This window comes from Suncus etruscus, chromosome 12 (assembly GCF_024139225.1).
Source record: "Suncus etruscus isolate mSunEtr1 chromosome 12, mSunEtr1.pri.cur, whole genome shotgun sequence".
Taxonomy (NCBI): domain Eukaryota; kingdom Metazoa; phylum Chordata; class Mammalia; order Eulipotyphla; family Soricidae; genus Suncus; species Suncus etruscus.
The window spans coordinates 3,631,096-3,651,841 of record NC_064859.1 but is presented as its reverse complement, the minus strand read 5'-3'; the positions used below and the strand labels follow the sequence as shown (position 1 = coordinate 3,651,841).

At 53.7% G+C, this 20,746-nt stretch overlaps 1 protein-coding gene across 1 annotated transcript; it reads left to right on the top strand.

The window, feature by feature from the left end:
* The first annotated feature begins 609 nt into the window (after positions 1-609).
* Positions 610-20,542, top strand: PLCB2 (phospholipase C beta 2). The gene is made up of 32 exons (XM_049785007.1): positions 610-693; positions 3,009-3,086; positions 3,741-3,809; positions 4,360-4,500; positions 4,610-4,689; positions 4,770-4,823; positions 5,247-5,322; positions 9,818-9,918; positions 10,078-10,244; positions 10,332-10,478; positions 10,556-10,713; positions 10,890-10,972; positions 11,214-11,298; positions 11,674-11,825; positions 11,933-12,035; positions 12,185-12,281; positions 13,601-13,685; positions 13,775-13,899; positions 14,305-14,459; positions 14,944-15,108; positions 15,581-15,680; positions 16,351-16,455; positions 16,747-16,832; positions 16,964-17,048; positions 17,252-17,299; positions 17,399-17,615; positions 17,700-17,847; positions 17,939-18,015; positions 18,094-18,189; positions 18,612-18,669; positions 20,006-20,092; positions 20,351-20,542. Exons 1-32 carry the CDS (start codon positions 610-612, stop codon positions 20,540-20,542), a joined length of 3,504 nt encoding a protein of 1,167 aa, XP_049640964.1.
* The last annotated feature ends 204 nt before the right edge of the window (positions 20,543-20,746 follow it).

The following is a 20,746-nucleotide window of genomic DNA, read 5'->3' as shown; positions in this document are numbered from 1 at the left end:
TTACACACACAGACACACACAGATCAAAAATCACTCCACTTAAGACTGGGGAGATATGGAAGTCCTGAATTTCACCCCCCTGTACCCTGCCCAGTTCAGTTGGCAGGAAGGGACCCCTAAAAACCTCTGACCCTGGCTAAGGAGGCTCACCTCCAAAACATTCAATCCCTGTAACCTTCCCCATCTCATGTCCACCTGCAGGGATCTCCAAATTCCTCTGAGTGGTCCCCGTGTTCCTTCCACTCCAGCTTCCCAGAAATGCCTTCCCAGGATCAGGAGACCCCCGCTCTCCAAGGTCCCCTTCCCTGATTTTCCCCTTAGTTCTGAACAGCAGTGATGACAGCCCTTGATCAGGAAGTTCAGAGGCTTTGTGAGAAGGGTGAGGGAGGAGATTTTGGGGAGGAGCCCCCCCCCCACTGTGGCAGGCGTGAGGGGGGAGGGTGATATAAAGAGGCAGAGGAGGCCTTTTGCGGAAGTTCTCAGCTGAGCCTCCGCCGTGACCGCTGGGCTGTAAGCGGATCCCCAGGGAAGCCGGGCCACCGCCATGTGAGCCGGCACCCCTGCCCATCAGCGCCTGCTTGGCCTCTTCAGAGTGGGAGGCTGGGTGCCATGTCCCTGCTTAGCCCCATCCTGCTGCCCCCAGAGGTGAAGGCCTATCTGAGCCAAGGAGAACGCTTCATCAAATGGGACGACGTGAGTGGAGCCGACCTGGCTGCTGAGGCACCGGTGGCTGCGGGGTGTCTGCCTATGCCAGTGGGTGGGTGGGTTTATGTCTGTCAGGACCAGGCACCTGTGTGGCTCGGCTGCTTCACTGTGGGAGATAAATAAACCTGACAGCATGTGTCCTTGGCTGCCTGAGTGGCCACCACAGCCGTCTACCTCGGAGCTAGGTCTGTTCTTCCCCAGAGGGTCCCCAGAGTGAGATTTTCTGGTCCCTGCTCTTGAGGCAGGGTGCCAGGGAGAGGTGACTTTTCTTCCACTGGAGCTCAGAGGGCCCTCATGCCTCTGCTGGGGAATCCTCATTGCTTGCTACCCAGGCCTGTCCTAGTCCCAGGGAGTACCCCCACAACATACATACACACACGTTGGACCCCCAATGTCCTGGGCTGGCTGCACTCAGTGTGCTCCCTCTTCACCACCCCAGTGTTGACCCATCCGAAGGAAAGTGGTGGTTTGGTCAGCCCTGTGTGTCTGTCTACTACACCATGGCTGTTCCTTCCAAACTACTTCCAGCCTCTGGTTCTCTCAGGGCCCTGAAGATGTGGTCAGGAATTCTCATGGGTGGATGGAGAAAAGCCCCTGGGGTCCCAAGGCCACTTCAGCTGACTGGTGTGAGACGAAGGCTGCTGATCCTATGAAGGACAGTGAAAGCTCTAGAAGGAGGGAAGAGGCACTGCAACACTGGCTCTGGCTGAGTGTCCTGGGCTGCAGGGACTGTGGGGGCTCCTGGGGGCTCTGGTTGGGCAAGCAGGATGGGGCGCTCAGTGGGTGGGGGCTCTCGGGAGGCCCTTCTGCTTTCTGGAAGAGGTGTGGTTGATGGGGTGCCTTGGTGGTGGCCGTGTCTCCAAGGAGCCCCAGGAATGAGGAAAGTGATTCATAATGAAAAGTGAAGTGTTTTCTCCAGTGGATAAATAATTGGGAGAAGCTCCTGCAGTGGGCCCGATCTTTTCTGCCAGCCAGCCCCTGTAGCCTCTCTTCCCAAGGCAAGACATTGCCGGGTCCCCAGCCTAGCCTTAGGGATATGCTGGGAGATGGACGTCAGCCATCGGCTCTCGCTTTTGGCCCACTGGCAGCTGGCATGGGTCTGCTAGGTGCACAAGATGGAAATGATTTGGGCTGACTTTGTCCCATGGCCCCTTCCACTGTGTTCATGGGAATGAACTCATCACACATGCCCTTGGCTCTCTTGAGGAAGGACAAGCGTGAAGCTGCCCCTTACAGCTTTCTCCTGAGTAAGCTGCTTCTGAGTGTTCTCTCCACCCCCCTCCACACCACTTGCCATGCCCCTCACTGACACCCCTGACTGGGGATCCTGGTACTGTGCTAAAGGAATTGAACCCAAGGCTTCATGTGTGAGGGATATGCACTACTTACCCCTCCCAGACCTATTTTGATCTTCTATATGGAAACATAGAGAAATACGGCGAAAGCGTTAATCTATAGACAGATTAAAGCTTCAGAAGATGAGGCCAGAGTCCATAGTACAGCCATGTGCTTCGCCTTGCACATAGCTAACCAGGGTTCAATCCCGGCGCTCCATATGGACCCTCACAACCACCAGGAGTAATTCTTGAGTATAGACTCAGGAGTACCCCAACATTAATGGGTGTGGCCCGAAAAAGAAACACATAAAGAACTTCAGAAGGTCAGTTTCCTCACTCCCACAACAAACACAAGGTACCCTATTCATCGGCTCACACATGGACCAGCATGGATTTCTTTCTCTGGAGACATGAGCCTCTGGCCAGATGGCTTCTAGGTCTGCAAACAAACAAACAAAAAAAATCATGGTTAGAGCTGCTTCAAGACAGGTTACCAGAGGATGCAAGACTTGGGGTCGTCAGGCTGGGGAGCTTGTGTGCTAAGCTGGCAGGTGGGAAAGCAAGTGGTTCTTATGGGATTGTTGTGGGGGAGCTGTTTTTGGAGCTGAAGTAGGGTGTGGCCACAATGACAGAGGCAGTGTTTGGAGTCACACTTTCTTTCTATGTCGCCTTCCCCTGGGAGTGGCAGGGGCCTAGGGAGAGACATTCTACACCAAGTTGTGTCTTTTGAAAATGGAGACTCTGAGACGATTTTGGGATTCAGAGGGGAAGCCTCTTCTGATCCAGAAATACCTTCTCCAATCTCTAGCTCTCCCCACCTCTGCTTCAGAGCTCCAAAGGCTCATGTGCTTAGCTCTGTAGAAAAGGGGAACTGTCTGCAAATGGCCACCTCCTGGGGAGATAGTGAACTCTGGGCCTGTGGTGAGGGCCCAGAGACACTTGACCTGAAGTCTCCTCTCTCTGCAGGAAGCAACCGTCGCCTCCCCGGTTATTCTGCGTGTGGACCCTAAGGGTTATTACTTGTACTGGACATACCAGAATAAGGTATGTCCTTATTCTGCCCCTGCCCCACCTGAGCTCCTGTGTGTCCACTGAGTCAGAGCAGCCTGATAACCATGTGGGGTAGAGGCAGGATATGGGGGATGTAGAAAGACACTGGCTCTGGAGGATTCCTGAGGTTCCTCAGTTGAGAAAGGGAGGACCCAGTCAGTTTGCCATGGCTGCCTCAGCCAGCAAGCCAGTAAGCCTGCATCCTTGGAGAGAATTCCCTTCTCTTCTCTCAGAAGAGCTGCTACAGGGGCTAGATGTGGGAGAGGAACATTGTTGGGCCCCTATGTCATTGGGAATACCCCCTGCAGCAGAAAGCTTCTGCAGAAGACGAATTCCCTGTCCATGCTGTGGGTTCACTGGAGGGGTCTGAAAGATTAGACGGGCATTGGGGCAGTGGGGGATAGAATGGAACTGGGAATGTTCCAGATGGGCAGGCTGAGACTGCAGGCCCCACTGAACCTGAGTGATCAGAGGAAAAGTGTTCAGAGAGGAAGGGGAGGTTCTGTAGTGGGGAGACCTCAGGAAGGGAAGCGGGCAGCTATACTGTCTTGGCACAGAGAGATGAGAAAGTCTGTGGCAATTTCTTCCTCATGGTTTGTTATTCCCAACCCCACCTTGTCATCCATACCCCTTCATTGCTCCCTCTAGGAGATGGAATTTCTGGATATCACCAGCATCCGGGACACCCGCTTTGGGAAGTTTGCCAAGGTGCCCAAGGTTGGTAGACCCGGGTGGCTGGCTACCAGTGGCACGAAGGGGGCGGCAAGCCAGGAGTCCCCCAGGGCATGAGTGGCGAAAGCCTGATTTCTGAGTTGAGGGGAAGGGTCCCTGCTTCCTGTACAGCAATGCTATCCAAAACTGAGGAAGAGATGTAGCTGCTCCAGGACTTGCTGGAACTTTCTGGGGTCTGGGACCATGATAGGTGTTCAACAACCAGTTCCAGCCCCCAGACTTGTCTGGGAGATGCTACGGATACACTCTTTTCCCTGACTCGTTTGCCTGTATTTGCCTAGAGCTGGAAGGAAAACAGGAGGAAGGGATGGTGGTGAGCATGATAGCCCAAGGCTGTTGGATAGCCAAGGCCATTGCAAATGAAATTCAAACAAACCCAGATAGGATGAGGCAGCCAGGCTCCAAAGATTGTCTTCCTGGGGCCTCTTCTTCTGCACCCCTGTGTGGGTTCTGGGGACGCAATTCACTGTCTGGGGGCAGATGGGAATCTCTGTGGATGAGAGGTAGGCCTCATCTAACCAATCCCCCGGTACAGAGCCAGAAGCTCCGGGATGTGTTCAACATGGATTTCCCTGACAACACCTTCCTGCTGAAGGCACTCACTGTGGTGTCTGGCCCTGACATGGTGGACCTCACCTTCCACAACTTTGTCTCCTACAAGGAGAATGTGGGCAAGGTACACTGGGGCCTGGCCACCTGCATGCTCCAGTTGGGCTTCCTAAGCCTCAGGGCTGGAGAGGGGTGGCAGTGGTGCGGGGTCTAACCCATGTGTCTGGCATCTGCAGGACTGGGCTGAAGATGTGTTGGCCCTGGCCAAGCATCCGCTGACTACTAACGCCCCTCGAAGCACCTTCCTGGATAAAATGTAAGTGCCTGCCTCTCTGTGGCCTCACCGCCTGCCCACCGCCTCCTCCTGGTCTGACCTGCTGTCTTCTGCCCCACCAGCCTGGTGAAGCTCAAGATGCAGCTCAACCCTGAAGGGAAGATTCCTGTTAAGAAGTGAGTCCGGGAGTTGGAGTGATAGCACAACCTTGCATGCTGCCAACCCAAACAGACTCGGGTTCAATCCCCAGCATCCCCTATGGTCCATTAAGCCTGCCAGGAGCTCCCTTTGGTGCTCCCTTCTGAGTGCAGAGCCAGGAATAACCCCTAAGCTCTGCCTGTTGTGGCTTCAAAACAAAAGAAGAAATGAGTCTGGGGGCTGGAGTGATAACACAGCAGGTAGGGCGTTTGCCTCACACACGATCGGCCCAGGTTCAATCCTCTGCTCCCCTGAGCACCACCAGGAGTAATTCCTAAATGCAGAGCTAGGAGTAAGTAACCAGGTGTGGCCCCAAAAGGAAAAAAAGTGAGTCTTCCCAACTGCCCCCCATGCTCCAAGAGCCCCTGAAGCCTGCCAGTGACAGCCTCTGTGCCCTTCAGTTTTTTCCAGATGTTTCCTGCTGACCGCAAGCGGGTAGAAGCTGCCCTCAGTGCCTGCCACCTCCCCCAGAACAAGGTGAGTGATTCCTTGCCCCACTTCTCCCTCTGACGTTCTTTCTGGTTCAAGTCTGCGGGACGGCAAGCATGGTGGATGTTGAGGGCCCTTGTTCAGGGAAGGCTGTGTTCCACTGTCAGAGAAGTTGAATGTGAACATTTCTGTCCTGAGGAATGAGTGGGATCCACAGTTGGCAGAGATATGTGACAAAGGGGGCATAAGAGCAGCGGGTATCAGGAAAAGAACAAGAACAGGGATGGGAGCTGACAGGGCACACACCTCAGTTTCACACAGGACAAGAATTTTTTCTTTCTTTTTAGTCCAGTAAAAAAATGTTGCAAGTTGTAAGCAGGGTCAGCTCAGGAGAAATCTTATGTGACAGGCCCCAGGGAGCACAAAGGGTTGATGAGCTTCCATGTGACTCCTGGGTCAGTCCCTTGGTGAGGGCACTCTCTGCCCATTGAGGGCATTTACTCCTGGAATGCATGCAGAGCACTGTAGTCAAATAAGACACACACACACAAATATACATGCACGCGCGCGCGCACACACACACACACACACACACACACACACACACACACACACACACACACGTCACTGGTCCACCTGGATCTAGGAGAACAAGTCCCCACAGTTACAGCTCTAGGAGGTTTTGGAAAGGTGTGAATGGCCTCATGCTAAGGGCACTGAGGCCTGCTTGCTTCCTTCTCTCCTTCCCTGCTCCTGCTGTGGTCAGGCCTCCTTCTGTGCAGCTGGGCCCACGAACTTCTCCTTCTCGCTGGGATCCTTTGTGAGTGTGTCCATCTTAGAGCTCAGGGAGATGCAGTCTGGCTCACTTGCTTGCACCCTCACCTCTGAACTAAGCCCCAAGCTGGCCTTCCACTATGATCTTGGAAGACATTTGATGGGTTTTCCTCAGGCAGATGAATTAGAGAATCCCTGAAGGCTTCCTTTCTTCCCTCACTGCCTCCCTTGCCCAATTCTCCCTCCCTCCCTCCCTCCCTCCCTTCCTCCCTCCCCCCCTCCTCCCTCCCTCCCTCCCTCCTTCCTTCCTTCCTTTCTTTCTTTCTTTCTTTCTTCTTTCTTTCTTTCTTTCTTTCTTTCTTTCTTTCTTTCTTTCTTTCTTTCTTTCTTTCTTTCTTTCTTTCTTTCTTTCTTTCTTTCTTTCTTTCTTTCTTTCTTTCTTTCTTTCTTTTTTTTTTTTTTGTGATTTTTGGGTCACACCCGGCAGTGCTCAGGGGTTACTCCTGGCTCCATGCTCAGAAATTGCTCCTGGCAGGCACGGGGGACCATATGGGACGCTGGGATTCGAACCGATGACCTCTTGCATGAAAGGCAAACGCCTTACCTCCATGCTATCTCTCCAGCCCCTCTTTCTTTCTTTCTTTCTTTCTTTCTTTCTTTCTTTCTTTCTTTCTTTCTTTCTTTCTTTCTTTCTTTCTTTCTTTCTTTCTTTCTTTCTTTCTTTCTTTCTTTCTTTCTTTCTTTCTTTCTTTCTTTCTCTCTTTCTCTTTCTCTCTCTTTCTCTCTTTCTCTCTCTCTTTTTTCTTTTTTTCTCTCTCCCTCCCTCCTTCCCTCCCTTCCTCCCTCCCTCCCTCCCTCCCTCCCTCCCTCCCTCCCTCCCTCCTTCCTTCCTTCCTTCCTTCCTTCCTTCCTTCCTTCCTTCCTTCCTTCCTTCCTTCCTTTCTTCCTCCCTCCCTTCCTTCCTTCCTTCCTTCCTTCCTTCCTTTCTTCCTCCCTCCCTCCCTCCCTCCCTTCCTTCCTTCCTTCCTTCCTTCCTTCCTTCCTTCCTTCCTTCCTTCCTTCCTTCCTTCCTTCCTTCCTTCCTTCCTTCCTTCCTTCCTTCCTTTCTTCCTTCCTCCCTCCCTCCCTCCCTTCCCCCCCACTTCCAGAGGTACTCAGGCCTAAATAGGGACTCTTCTCCAGGGTCACTTCTGATGAAGCTTGGAGCACCATAAAGGATCTGGGGAATAAGTCTGGATAGGCCACATGCAAGGAACTGTCTTGTCTCTCTAGCTCTTTTGTTTCTATTTCCTTTTTTTTTTAAACAAGGTTATGTGGGAGAACAAGGTGTTCTATTGTTTCTATTTCTATTAAGGTACCTATGTTGAACATTTCATGGAAATAGAAACTTTTTTGGGGGAGTTGGGTCACACCCAGTGGTGCTCAGGGATTACTCTTGGCTCTATGCTCAGATATTGCCTCTGGCAGGCTTGGGGGACCTTATGGGATGCCAAAAATTGAACTACCATCTCCTGGATTGGCCACATGCAAGGCAAATGCCCTACCACTGTGCTTTCTCTCTCTTGGCCCCAGAATCTTTTGTTGTTGCTGTTGATTTTGAGGCCACACCCAGTGGTGCTCAAGGGTTACTCCTGGCTCAGAAATCACTCCTGGCAGGCTCTGGGTACCATATGGGATGCTGGGGATCGAACCTGGGTCTGTCCCAGGTCATCAGAGTGCAAGGCAAACGCTCTACCGCTGTGCTATTGCTCCAGCCCTTAACACTTCTCTTCATGTACCTAGATGTAATTCCGGGTTCATCTACATTTGAGCAGGCATCAGTACTTCATTCTTGTTTGTCACTGAATCATTTCCACTGACTGAATGCACAAATTTTGCTTCTCTATCAATCTGGGCATTGGGTCGTTGGCATATTCTGGCCCTGACAAAAGGCTACTATGAACACATGCATGGGAGATTTTGTAAATTTTTGGTTCTCTTGGGTGTAATCCTAGGGATAGAGTTGTTGGGTCATAGTCTAACTTTGTTTGTTTGTTTGTTTTTGGGCCACACCCGGCGGTGCTCAGGGGTTATGCCTGGCTATCTGCTCAGAAAGAGCTCCTGACAGGCACGGGGGACCATATGGGACGCCGGGATTCTAACCAACCACCTTAGGTCCTGGGTCGGCTGCTTGCAAGGCAAACGCTGCCGTGCTATCTCTCAGGCCCCCATAGTCTAACTTTGTGCTTAATATTTTGAAGAGCATTTTCCAAAGGAACTGAACCATTTTACATTTCCACCAGCACTGGGTGGAGAGTTCCAATTTATCCACATTCTCCCCAACACTTGTTATCATCTTTTTAGAAAAACAATAATTTTAGCCTTACTGTGGGAGTGAAGTGATATCTTATTGTGGTTTTGATTTGCATTTCTCTAATGACTAATATGATATTGAGCATCTTTTCATGGGCGTTTGGGCCATTTGCATCATGTCTTTGGAGAAAGTGCATTCAAATCCACTCCAGTTTTCAATGGGGTTATTTTGTCGTTTTGCTGTTGAGAAGGCTGTTGAGTTGCCTCTTACTGGAAATCAAATTTGCAAATGTTCTATCCCATTCTGTGATTATCTTTTCACCTTCTTGATGGTTTCCTTTGAAGCACAGCTTTCAATTTGAGTGAAGTGCAAATGATCCTTCTTGTTGTTCCTGTGTGTTGGGTATTATTGCTGTTAACTATTATTCTTGGATCGCCTATTTCTTCATCTCTGGTGTTTGTACTTCATGCATTTTGGGAACTGTTAAAACTGTGTTTTGCTGATATTCTATAAACAATTTGTTCTCTACTTAAAACAAACAAGTAAAGGGGGCTGGAGAAATAATACAGTGCTATGGTGCTTGTTTTGCATGAGATTGACCTGGGTTTGATTCCTCAATCCCCCAGCTCTGCCAGAAATGATCCCTGAGCATAGAACCTGGAGATGCCCTGAGCACTGCTGGGTGTGCTTCCCCTGAGGACAGCCAAACACAATCTACCCCAAAATGATAATTTCCAGAAAGATAGTACAGTGGGTGTGGTGCTTACTTTGCTTGTGGCTGATCAGGATTCAATTCTCAGCATCTCATATGGCCTGTCAAGCTCTGCCAGGAGTGATTTCTGACTAAAGGAATAAGCTGAACACAGATGTCACCCACCCCCCAAAAAAACTCAGACTCGGGAGCTAGTTTGTAAGGGATACAGGCATACAGAAGACTCCAAATTTGATCCCAGGCATCATTTGACCCCAAGGCCTCTATTAAAAAACAAACCAGGGGCCAGAGCTATAGCGCAGTGGATAGGGCGTTTGCCTAGCACACAGCCAACCCAGGTTCAATCCCTAGAATCTCACATGGTCCTCCAAGTCTGCCAGGAGTGACTTCTGAGTGCAGAGCCCTGAGTGCCACCAGGTGTGGCCCCCAAACAAACAAACAAAACTAAATAAAGAAGACCACATACACAAAAACAAAACAAAACTAAACTAAACAATCCCCAAAGAGAGCTCACTAACATACGCAGTGACAGCTGGCCTCCCCCCCTCCCCCCATCTCTGGTCTTCCCCTGGCAAGTGTCCACATTTAAGACCAGGGCAAACCAGCGAAACACACTCCAATGAGCAGCCTGGATATTGAACAGTGGGCACTTGGTATGTCCCCATTAGCCCTGTGGACCAGTCTTCTCCCCCACCACCTGTGTTGAGATTAAAGTTCTTCATCCATAAGGTTCAATGTCAGGAGTGAATCTTTGTCCCTCTCAGAATGATGCCATCAATCCAGAGGACTTCCCAGAATCTGTCTACAAGAGTTTCCTCATGAGTCTTTGCCCTCGGCCAGAAATAGATGAGATCTTCACCTCCCAGTGAGTTTCCAGGCTGTGCCACATCTGGGGAAGGGGTCCTGGCCAAGTCCCCCCCCACCCACCAAGCTGGGATTGCCTGTCATCACTTGCATGGAGAGGGGCCGCTGTGCCCATTTCCTGGCCCAGAAGCCACTTGGGACTCCTTCCTCTGGCCTGCAGCCACGCCAAGGCAAAACCCTATATGACCAAAGAGCACCTGACCAAATTCATCAACCAGAAGCAGCGGGACCCCCGGCTCAACTCCTTGCTGTTCCCACCAGCCCGGCCAGACCAGGTTCAGGGTCTCATCCACAAGTATGAGCCCAGTTGCATCAACATCCAAAGGGGTGAGCAGCTGTGTGCCCCCTGCCCTATGTCTATCTATCTACATTGCTGGCTGCAGTGACAGCCCTGACAGCCCGCCCGTCCTGCAGGCCAGCTGTCCCCCGAGGGTATGGTGTGGTTTCTGTGCGGCCCTGAGAACAGTGTGCTGGCCCAGGACAAGCTGCTGCTCTACCAAGACATGACACAGCCCCTCAACCATTACTTCGTTAACTCCTCACACAACACCTACCTCACAGGTAGGCAGAGCCTTGCTGTGGGTGGCTCCGGTGCCCTGAATTCAGACTGATGGCTTGCCCATTGCCCCCATTCCCAGCGGGCCAGTTCTCAGGAGTCTCCTCGGCTGAGATGTACCGCCAGGTGCTGCTGGCAGGCTGCCGCTGTGTGGAGCTGGACTGCTGGAAGGGGAAGCCGCCCGACGAGGAGCCTATTATCACCCATGGCTTCACCATGACCACTGACATCTACTTCAAGGTGGCCTGCGGGCACCTGGGAAGGCTCAGGGCTGTGGAGGGGCCTGGACCCTGGTTTCAGGCATGAAGCAGAGAGGAGAGGCTGGGAGGCAGTTTGGGGACAGGAGAGGTTATGGGGAGGGAGGGGAGAAGCACAGAACACTGGCCTCCCCCCCCCATGGAGCCCCTCTCCTCCAGGAAGCCATTGAAGCCATTGCAGAAAGTGCCTTCAAGACCTCCCCGTACCCCGTCATCCTGTCGTTCGAAAACCACGTGGACTCGTGTGTATCCCTCTGCCTCCTCCAGCATCCTTGCTCCTCCCTACAGCTCCCCAACTGTCCTCAGCCAGGCTCTCCAGTTCCTCTTAGCTCTCAACACTGTCACCTCAGAGCCTTCCCCCACCAGCTCTCATGCCATCCAGTCCTCCCGGGTTCTTACTTCACCTCATCAGGTCCACAAATGGAGGGATGTGAGGGCTGGGGCGGAGTTGCTGAATCCCAATGCCTCTTCCACTCCCCGTAGACCCCGACAACAGGCCAAGATGGCTGAGTACTGCCGGACGATGTTTGGGGACACACTGCTCACAGAGCCCCTGGAAAAATTCCCGGTAGGGCAAAGGGCCCTTACCAGATTGGGCTGGAGATCTGGGATAGGGTGGGGACAGATGAATGAAATGGATGTGGATGGGATGTGCTGGGGTTCATTTGTGAGCCTCGAGTGCGCTCAGATCCTCTCACCAGGTACCCATGGGCTGGTGCTGGACTTTGGGGGCAGCATACATGACACTGTCCTTCCCTCTAGGTACCGATGCCTGGTGAGACAGACAAATAACCATAGAGTAGTGACTGTGAGGGGAGTGTGGGGCAGAGGGTGGTGCTGGGGACTAGGCTGGTCTTGGGGCTCAGGGAAGGCTTCCTGTGGCAAGCGATGACAGACAGGCAGGACTGAAGAGCTAGTGCCAACCCTCTTCCCTCTCCTCCAGCTGAAACCCGGCAGCCCCCTGCCCAGCCCTGAGGATCTCAAAGGCAAGATTCTCATCAAGAACAAGAAGAACCAATTTTCTGGCAAGGAGGCGGGTGGGGAGCCAGAGGGCAGCTGCCCACCCAGCACCCCAGCGAGTGAGGATTCAGGTGGGTCCCAGGGAGTGGGGGATGCAGCAGCTGGACCTGGAGAGGGCAGGACCTGGAGACTTGGCCCCCACACCCAGGGCTGACACAACCTTGTGAAGCCATGTCGACTAGTGAAGAGATGACTGAGCTGGAGGAGAAGGAGGCAGCAGATGAAGAAGACGAAGAGTTGGGATGTCTGGATGAAGAGGAAATAAAGAAGATGCAGTCAGATGAGGTGTGGGGGGGGGGGGGCAGTGGGATTCCAGATCCTTTCATCCTGTCCTCTGCATTGACTGGGGTGGGGGACAGCCTGAGGCCAGGTCCTGGGTCTCTGCCCCATTCTCACCCTACCCCCTCCTCCCTCTTCTCTTCCCTCCTCCCCAGGGCACAGCAGGCCTAGAGGTGACAGCATATGAGGAAATGTCCAGCCTGGTCAACTACATCCAGCCCACCAAGTTCGTCTCCTTCGAACTCTCGGCTGGTAAGTGGGGGAAGGTAAAAATATGTTCAGTGGGTAGGTAATGAGAGGGTTCCCCCACCTCTGGCCCTGGACTCAGCCTGTGTCTATAAATACTTGCTGGAATCAGGCCTGGGCTGCACAAGTGGCTGTGGCTCCATGTGTCCTGACACTGTTCCGGGGACCTTGGCAGAAGCAAGCAGGCAGGATGCTCTGGACTGCATCAGAGGCAGGCGGGGTCCAGGACAGGCCCCTTCAGCAGGCTGGGTGTGGCTCCCAGAGTGGGCTCTAGTGTGACTAAATCCACACACCGTGATCCCACGGGGAAGGGGGAATCGGGTCTAGAGCAGGACTGCTGCAGGAAATAATCCGAACCAGGCTGAAGAGAAATGAAACAAGGAACTGGGGACCTAGCCAACATGTGGAGCAAGAGGCAGAGACCGGTTGGGACTGCAGTATTTACTGGAAAGATAGGACCACCACCGTGTTTGTGTGAGGGGGGGGCACGGTTAAGGTAAAGAACCTATCTGGGGGCCCGGAGAGATAGCACAGCGGCCTTTGCCTTGCAAGCAGCCAATCCAGGACCAAAGGTGGTTGGTTCGAATCCCGGTGTCCCATAGGGTCCCCCGTGCCTGCCAGGAGCTATTTCTGAGCAGAGAGCCAGGAGTAACCCCTGAGCACCGCCGGGTGTGGCCCAAAAACCAAAAAAAAAAAAAAAAAAAAAAAAGAACCTATCTGGAAGTTCTTCTGCCCAGGTGGGTCTTTGACGTATATTGTTAAGGGTGAAGGCCGATTTGGCCATATATTTTTACAGTGAAGGCTGGTTAACCCAACACTCTAGAGCAGGTCACTGCAGGGTGGGTGAGTGGATGCAGCAGGAAAATCAGCAATGCCGCCCCCCAAGCTGAGCCACTCCCTTCTGCTGCACTTACTCTGCTGCCTTAGGTCACTGCACCAGTCTTTCTCTCTCTCTTGGGGCAGGGCCGCACGCAGGGTTGCAGCTTTGTGGTGCTGACCCATACCTTTGTGGTGCACCCCACTATGAGCCCATCCACACCCTGCTGTGTGCCTGTCCCCTCCCCACAGCATGTGTACTTGGCTCTTCTCTCACCACCACTGGCTGCAACTACTGGGCTCTGAGCCCTGCCTTGCCTGTGCCCCTACACAAGACCCTGCTCTCTCGGGCTACTGTACCCATTCCCTGTACATGCCTGCCAGGCACATTGGGGGACCCCTCCCACATTCTGGAAGCCCCTCAGAAGAAACACAGAGCTGCCCAAAGGAGAAGCCAGGGTCGAGGGCGAGGACAGTCTGATATAGCACCCCCACTTCCTTCCACACAGAGAAGAACCAGAGCTACGTCATCTCCTCCTTCACAGAGCTCAAGGCCTATGACCTGCTGTCCAAGGCCCCCGTGCAGTTTGTGGAGTATCCTTCGCTCTTCCCTAGTGGGGTGCAGGGTGGGGCTCCCTTGCGGGGGTGGGCATCTCCGGCAGGCTCCTATACTCCGAGGACAGCTACAACAAGCGCCAGATGAGCCGCATCTACCCCAAGGGCACTCGCATGGACTCCTCCAACTATATGCCCCAGATGTTCTGGAATGCCGGCTGCCAGATGGTGGCTCTTAACTTTCAGACGATGGGTGAGGGCACACCCCCCCCCCCGACACTTTGAAGACTGTTCCTGGGTCCCTGCCTTTCCTACTTTGCCCCATCCCTGGGGAGTCTTTAGAACAGGTAGGGGGTGGACTCTGGGGTCAGTAACAAATGCAGCCGTAAGGCAAGCAGTCCAGCGTAAAGGAACCTCCATACGGCCATTGTGACCACAGGTGTCCAAGGAAAACTGCCCCAAGGCTTTATGCCCCTGGGCCAGGAGCTGGCCTGCTCTCACCTGCTCAGACCTGTTGGCCATTTGCTCCAGCTTGCCATCCTTTCGGCAGACTGGAACCCGAGAAACCTTCCTCTCACCACCCACCCAACCTCCCCTTCATTCGGTCGGCGTGTACGAGGGCTAGGCCTGCCTCATGGTTTGCCCTTGTGTCCCCCAGACTTGCCCATGCAGCAGAACATGGCTCTGTTTGAGTTCAATGGCCAGAGTGGCTACCTCCTCAAGCACGAGTTCATGCGGCGGCCAGACAAGCAGTTCAACCCCTACTCTGTGGACCGCATCGATGTGGTGGTCGCCACCACCCTGTCCATCACGGCAAGGCCCCACGAGGCCCTGTGGTCGGGAGGGTGGGCCTGGTGGTGGTGGGTGTATGGAAGCCCCCCTCCTGCACTCCCAGCCCCCTCCCCCGATACCCTGGAAACTTCTGCCCCAGCCAGTTGTGAAGGAGCAAGTTGCCTTGGAAACTGCCTCCTCCTCAGCGCCCAGGCTGCCTCTTGATCCCCATGGAAACCAAGGGGAAGGGCTGAGGCTGGGGTGGGGGAAGGGAGGAGAGTGGGCAGAGTGGGGCCGCAGGAGCCCCATTCCGGGGGACGGCCCTGTTCCTTCCTGCTGGGGGTGCTGCAGGAGGCCCTGCCCTCTCTCTGTGCTGGTCATAGTTCAGCTGGAACCCCAGAGCCACACAACCTTAACTTGGTGGCCAGTGTTGGAGGGGCCCAGATGTGGAGGCATGGTGGGGTTGGGGGTCAAGGGCTGGGGTACTGGAAGCTGATACCCGCCCATCATGGGTCCTGTCCCCCAGGTAATCTCGGGGCAGTTCCTGTCAGAACGTAGTGTGCGCACCTACGTGGAAGTAGAGCTGTTTGGCCTTCCTGGGGACCCCAAGAGGCGCTATCGCACCAAGCTGTCACCCAGCACCAACTCCATCAACCCTGTCTGGAAGGAGGAACCATTTGTCTTCGAGAAGGTGGGGGTGGGGTGGGGGTCAGGGCAAGGCAAGGTCCAGCTTCGCTTCCACTTACAGGAAAGAGGAAATAGATCATGGAGTCCCCTTAATACCTCTCCTTTCCCCATGCCCTGAACTTCAAGAGTCCCCAAAGCCAGTTCCCAGGGTGTCCAGGATGGGTGGGTTTTGTGTGTGTGCACACGTGAGAGTCCATGTTAGATGCTGAGGTGGACAGGTGATGGTTCAGTGCTAGGTGCAGACCCCACCGAATAAGAGGGGTACTTGGGAGCACAGGGGATGTCAGGAACTGTCCAGATCTGTCTATACCCCAGGGCCCTGAGCACTCTGTCCCTGTGGCCTAGAGTGTGGCCTCTGTCTTCAGAAAATCTAGTTATACTCACCATGTTTTCCCCCAACCCAAGATATTTCTGGAGTTCTGAAAGTTACCCCCAATCCCCAGTTCAACCTGTCCTGAACTCCACCCCCCCATCAGATCCTGATGCCTGAGCTGGCCTCCCTCAGGGTGGCTGTGATGGAGGAAGGCAACAAGTTCCTTGGGCATCGCATCATCCCCATCAACGCCCTGAACTCTGGTAAGGACAGCGTCCTTCACGGTCCCCAGAGAGGCTGAGACTACAGCCAGCCTCAGAGGTGGGGAAAAAGAGCAGGAATAAAACCTCTCCAAAAAGCTGCTAGCTATCACCCAAGCACGGCTGTCCTTTTCTGCATCCCTGGGGGCAGTTTTCCAAGTAGCTGACACTTACAGGACACTTCAAATACATTAAAGATGTAGAGCACATTCCCAATAGCCATGTGAAGTAGATGCATTTATTCCTCAATTCACAAATGAGTGTGCCAGAGGGACAGTGACAGCACAGCAGGATAGTCTTCCTTGTCTGGGGCCAACCCTGGTTCATTCTCTGAGCACAGATTAAGGAGGACAGGGTGTGGCCCAACTCTTCTCTCCCCCAAATTTTAACATGAGGGAGGTCTCAGATATTTATGTATTTATTTATTAGGTTTTGGGCTATACCCTGTGACCCTCAAAAATCACTCCTGGCTTGGGGGACCATACGGAACACTGGGGGATCGAATCTCGGTCCGTTCTAGGTTAGCATCTGCACAAGCAGATGCCCTACTGCTTGTGCCACCGGTCTGGCCCCTCAGAGATTTAAAGTAGCTTTCCAAGGTCACATGGCCAGGAGAGCACCAAGCCAGACAGGGACTCTGGCCCAACTCTAACCAAAGCCTTCGCTTCTACAGGATACCACCACTTGTGCCTGCACAGTGAGAGCAACATGCCCCTCACCATGCCAGCACTCTTTGTCCTCCTGGAGATGAAGGACTATGTGCCAGACACCCTGGCAGGTAGGTGCCTTCTCTTCAAATCCGCTTCCAGGGTCTCAGGGCCCTGAGGTGGTCAGCTCCAGGTCTGTCTCCTTGTTCCACTCTCTTTTGTTTGTTTTTTGGGTCACACCCAGAGGTGCTCAAGGCTGACTCTTGGCTCTGTTCAGGGATCACTCCTGGCAGTGTACAGAGGACAGTATGGGATGCTGGGGACTTTAACCTGGGTGGGCCGAGTGCAAGGCAAGTATCCTACCTGCTGAACTATTGCTCTGGCCCCTCCATCCCGTGCTCCTGTGGCCCTTCTGTCCCCAGATCTCACGGTGGCCCTCGCCAACCCCATCAAGTTCTTCAATGCCCATGATAAGAAGTCTGTGAAGCTCAAGGCTGCCATGGGAGAAGTGCCTGAGGTTCGTATGGCCCGCCAATAGCCAGTCTCCCTAACTTTGTCTTGGGTGCAGGAAGCTGGGACATAGGGGACAAGACTCAGCAGGCCCTTGGTCAAGAAGGCTGACCTGCTTTTCTCACACAGATGCCTCTTTCGCCTTTTCCGATGGGCAGCCCAGCAGTGGCTGCAAGCAATGGGGCTTCTGCCTTGAGAAGCAACGGGTCAGCAGGTAAGTCACCCAGGGCCATCCCAGCCTATGGGTAGCTATTAAACGTGCAGGCTTTTAACTGGGGAGGGAACCCTGGGTCTGGAGCCTCCAAACTGCCAGGGCCTTAGGCAGGGACCCCAGACAACCAGGGGAGAGGGGGCTGAGAGAAACCCAGCTGAGGTGTGAGGTTGTCCATGGCAGCCCCCACATTGACCCTTTTGCAGCGGCAGCGGGAGCTATTGCCACGGAGGAGGCCAGCAAGCCAGTTGCAGGTGAGGTTGGCTGAGTGCTGAGTCCCAGTGAGGGTGGAGCATTAGGCTTGAGGGCCCCTGGGCTGCAGGACCTCACCTCGCCTCACCGGGCCTCCCCAGAGCCGCAGACAGCTAGCCTGGAGGAATTGCGTGAGTTGAAGGACATGGTGAAGCTGCAGCGCAGGCATGAGAAGGAGCTGCTGGAGGTGCAGCGGCGTGGAGAGGCGCGCAGGCAGGAGCTGCTGGAGAGGGCCGTGGCACAACGCGCCGAGTTCGAGTCCCCGGGTTGCAGTGGGAGTCGCAGGGCTGGCCCGGACAAGGACTCGCGAAAGAAGAGGTGAGCAGGGCTGCCAATGAACTCGACCTAATGGGGACACACACAGCTGAAGACTCAGGGCCTGTCTGTATGTGGCCTCCGCAGGAAGGAGCCCTTGGAGACCAAGGCGGGCCTGGAAGGCATGGACATGCGCCTTCGAGATCTGCAGGGCCGGCTGGAGCAGGAGCTGCTGCAGCTAGGCCAGGCCCAGCATGAGCGTGTGCGCAAGCTTCGCGAGAACCACCTGGCAGAGGTGCCAAGGCGGGACAGGGGACCCTGCACCCTCTTCCATGGCCAAGGGCCTCTGGCTCAAGCCTCCATCACCCCCATTTCTCCTCGCACAGCAAACCACCAAGATGCTGGAGCTGGCACGAGCAAGGCAGGCCGTGGAGCTGAAAAATCTCAAGGGGACACTACAGACGTAGGATGGCACCCTCTCCCCAAAGGGGCCCCTCCTCTCAGACATAGGACCCCCACAAAAATTGATCTCTTTCTGCAGCAACACCAAAGCCATGAAGAAAAAGCTGGAGGCCAAGAGGCTGGAGAGGATCCAAGCCATGGTCAAGATCACTTCAGACAAGATGGCCCAGGAGAGGTGAGGACAGTCCAGCTCTGGCCGAGCCCGGAACCTATTTCCCCATCCCTGTGCAGCCCAGTATGCACCCTCACATGGCCAAGTGTCCTCTCATTGGTGCCTGCCACTGCCAGGTTTCTGAAAATTCATCTACTTCTCCTCATCTACATCAGTGTCCTCCTTAGGCAGGACGGACGTGAGCAGAGGGAGCAGAGAGGAGCTGGAGCATTAGAATAGCAGTTCCCTGTGTGCCTCCAGGCCTGCTTTGAAGGACGAGCACCTGGGGACAAACCGCCCCCAGCTCCCAATGAACTTTCAGGGACCACGAGGTCCCTGTGTTGGACCCTCTGGCAGAACCCTACTGTAGTTCAGTGGACCTTCACCCCAGCAAACTCCAGCTCTTCACCGGGGCCCTGCCTGCTCTGGCATGCTCTCCCTATCAGGTTGAAGAGAGAGATTAACAACTCACACATCCAGGAGGTTGTGCAGGTACTCAAGCAGGTAGGTAGGATATCTCTCTGCCTCTGTCTCTCTCTGTCTCTCTGTCCTCTTCCCTCGGCTTTCCTTCACCCTTAGGAATTTTTTTAAATAATATCTTTACTTAAGCACCATGATTATAAATGTTGTATATGAAAACATTTCCATAAGATTATTCTTTGCCTGTGTCTCACCTTGACCTTCCAGGTAGGGGCGCTGTTGAGAGCGTAATAAATAGTTTGGGGGCGAAGTGTTCGAAGTCTTTTGGAGAGTTTGCTGGCTGGCTCCAGGTGTTTTTTTGGAGCTAGCAGCAGGCTGACAAAGGACTCTCTTCACTCAACCTTTTACCCCGTAACCCTCCTGTCTGTGTGGATTATTTGTGTGGATAAATATTACCAAGATCTCTCCCCAAGAGGAGAGAGGGGATGGGAATCAACTTCTCATTCTGGGAGCTCTTTGAGGATACACAAATAACAAACGGGACCCCACAATAAACACGTTTGTAGTTGCGTTTGAGTCATAAGAAGAACACCCTCCCTTCACCAGTGCACCCTTAGGAGTTGTGACCCACACAGCTACTAAAGGGGCCTGTCTTTGCCAGCTGCGTGTGTACAAGGAAGTGATATGGCCTAGCTGGCCAGGGGATGGGGGAGAGGGGAGGCCCTTTCTGAGTCCTAATCCTGTGTAACCTTGTGCCAGGCACTAAACTGGGCTCTTAGGTAATCGAGCGTATGCCACTCTCCCCAGCCCAGCATGACAGGCCCTATAGTCCTCATTTTATAAAGTCTGGAAACCTTTCAGTGCCGGGGAGATAGTGCAGAAGATATGGTGCTTGTCTTTTCTGTGGCTGACACAATGCAACACCACACACCGTCCCCCAAGCTCCTCCCATCTGAGCACAAAGTCAGGTCTGGGCTCTGAGCACTGCAAGGTGCGGCCTACCTACCAATAAACAAGAGAAACAACAAAACTCCAAAGTTTCAAGGCTTGAATAATTTATCCAGGGGCTGGAGTGATAGTACAGCAGGTGGGGCGCTTGTTTTACGTGTGGCTGACCTACATTTGATCCCCGGCTCTGTCATTAGAATAACCTTGAGAACAGAGCCGGGCATTCAGAAGATAGTCATAGCCCAGAAACAAACAAAAATGCATCCAGGGTCAAAGGTGAGGGAAAAGGAGAGATGTTGAAGCAGCAAAGCACATGCCTTTGCATACATGAGACCTGAGTTCAATCCCTGGTGGCATTGTAACAACAAGCCAAAGAATGTGTCCAGCTAGTCTCCTGGACTGGAATTGTCACTGGCTTTCAGTCTTTCTGCTTTACTGGGCCAGCCTGCTGACCAGCCTCTTTCCTGCCCAGATGACGGTGAACCTAGAACGTCACCAAGAGCAGCTAGAAGAGAAGCAGGCAGCCTGCCTGGAGCAGATACAGGAGTTGGAAAACCAGGTGACTAAGGATGGGGAGATGGTGGCGACCAGCTCTGTGCTCCTGTGAGCAACCAGCCAGAGGATGGACTCTAGTCAGGGATCACAGAGGGTCCTGGAGCTTTTTTGAATGGGTCCACTGCCTCCTCACCTCCCATCATAGTCTTCTTGGGATTCTAAGCAGTCTGAGTATGTACTTGGTCCACTGTCTAGGGAAGGGGTAGGCAGGTGGCTCTTGCCTATTGACAGGTGATGTGCCTTTCTGCCCCTTTCTGCCCAGTTCCAGAAGGAGGCACTGGCTGAGTATACAGCTAGGATGGAGAGCCTGGAAGCTGAGGTGAAGGAGTCCCTGAGGACCTGCTTCCCCTCAGAGACTGATGCCCTTTCCGGAAGACCCAGGAGGACCTCCCCTGAGTTAATGGAGCAGGATCTGGCTCCTGCAGAGGCAGATGTCCAGGAGAGCCGTTTCTGATGCACTAAGCTCTCCGAGCACTCTGCAGGGATGCTCAGATTCCCCGGATATGGCTTCGGGGATGGGGGGGGAGGTTGCTTCTGTGGGAGGTTGGGTTGCCTATTTACTCTCAGCCTAGAGGGTGCTTGCTGTGTGTCATTCTTGGCCACTTCCTGCCCTCCTGAGCCCTGGAACCTCTAATAAGGAGAGAAAGAAAGAAACAAA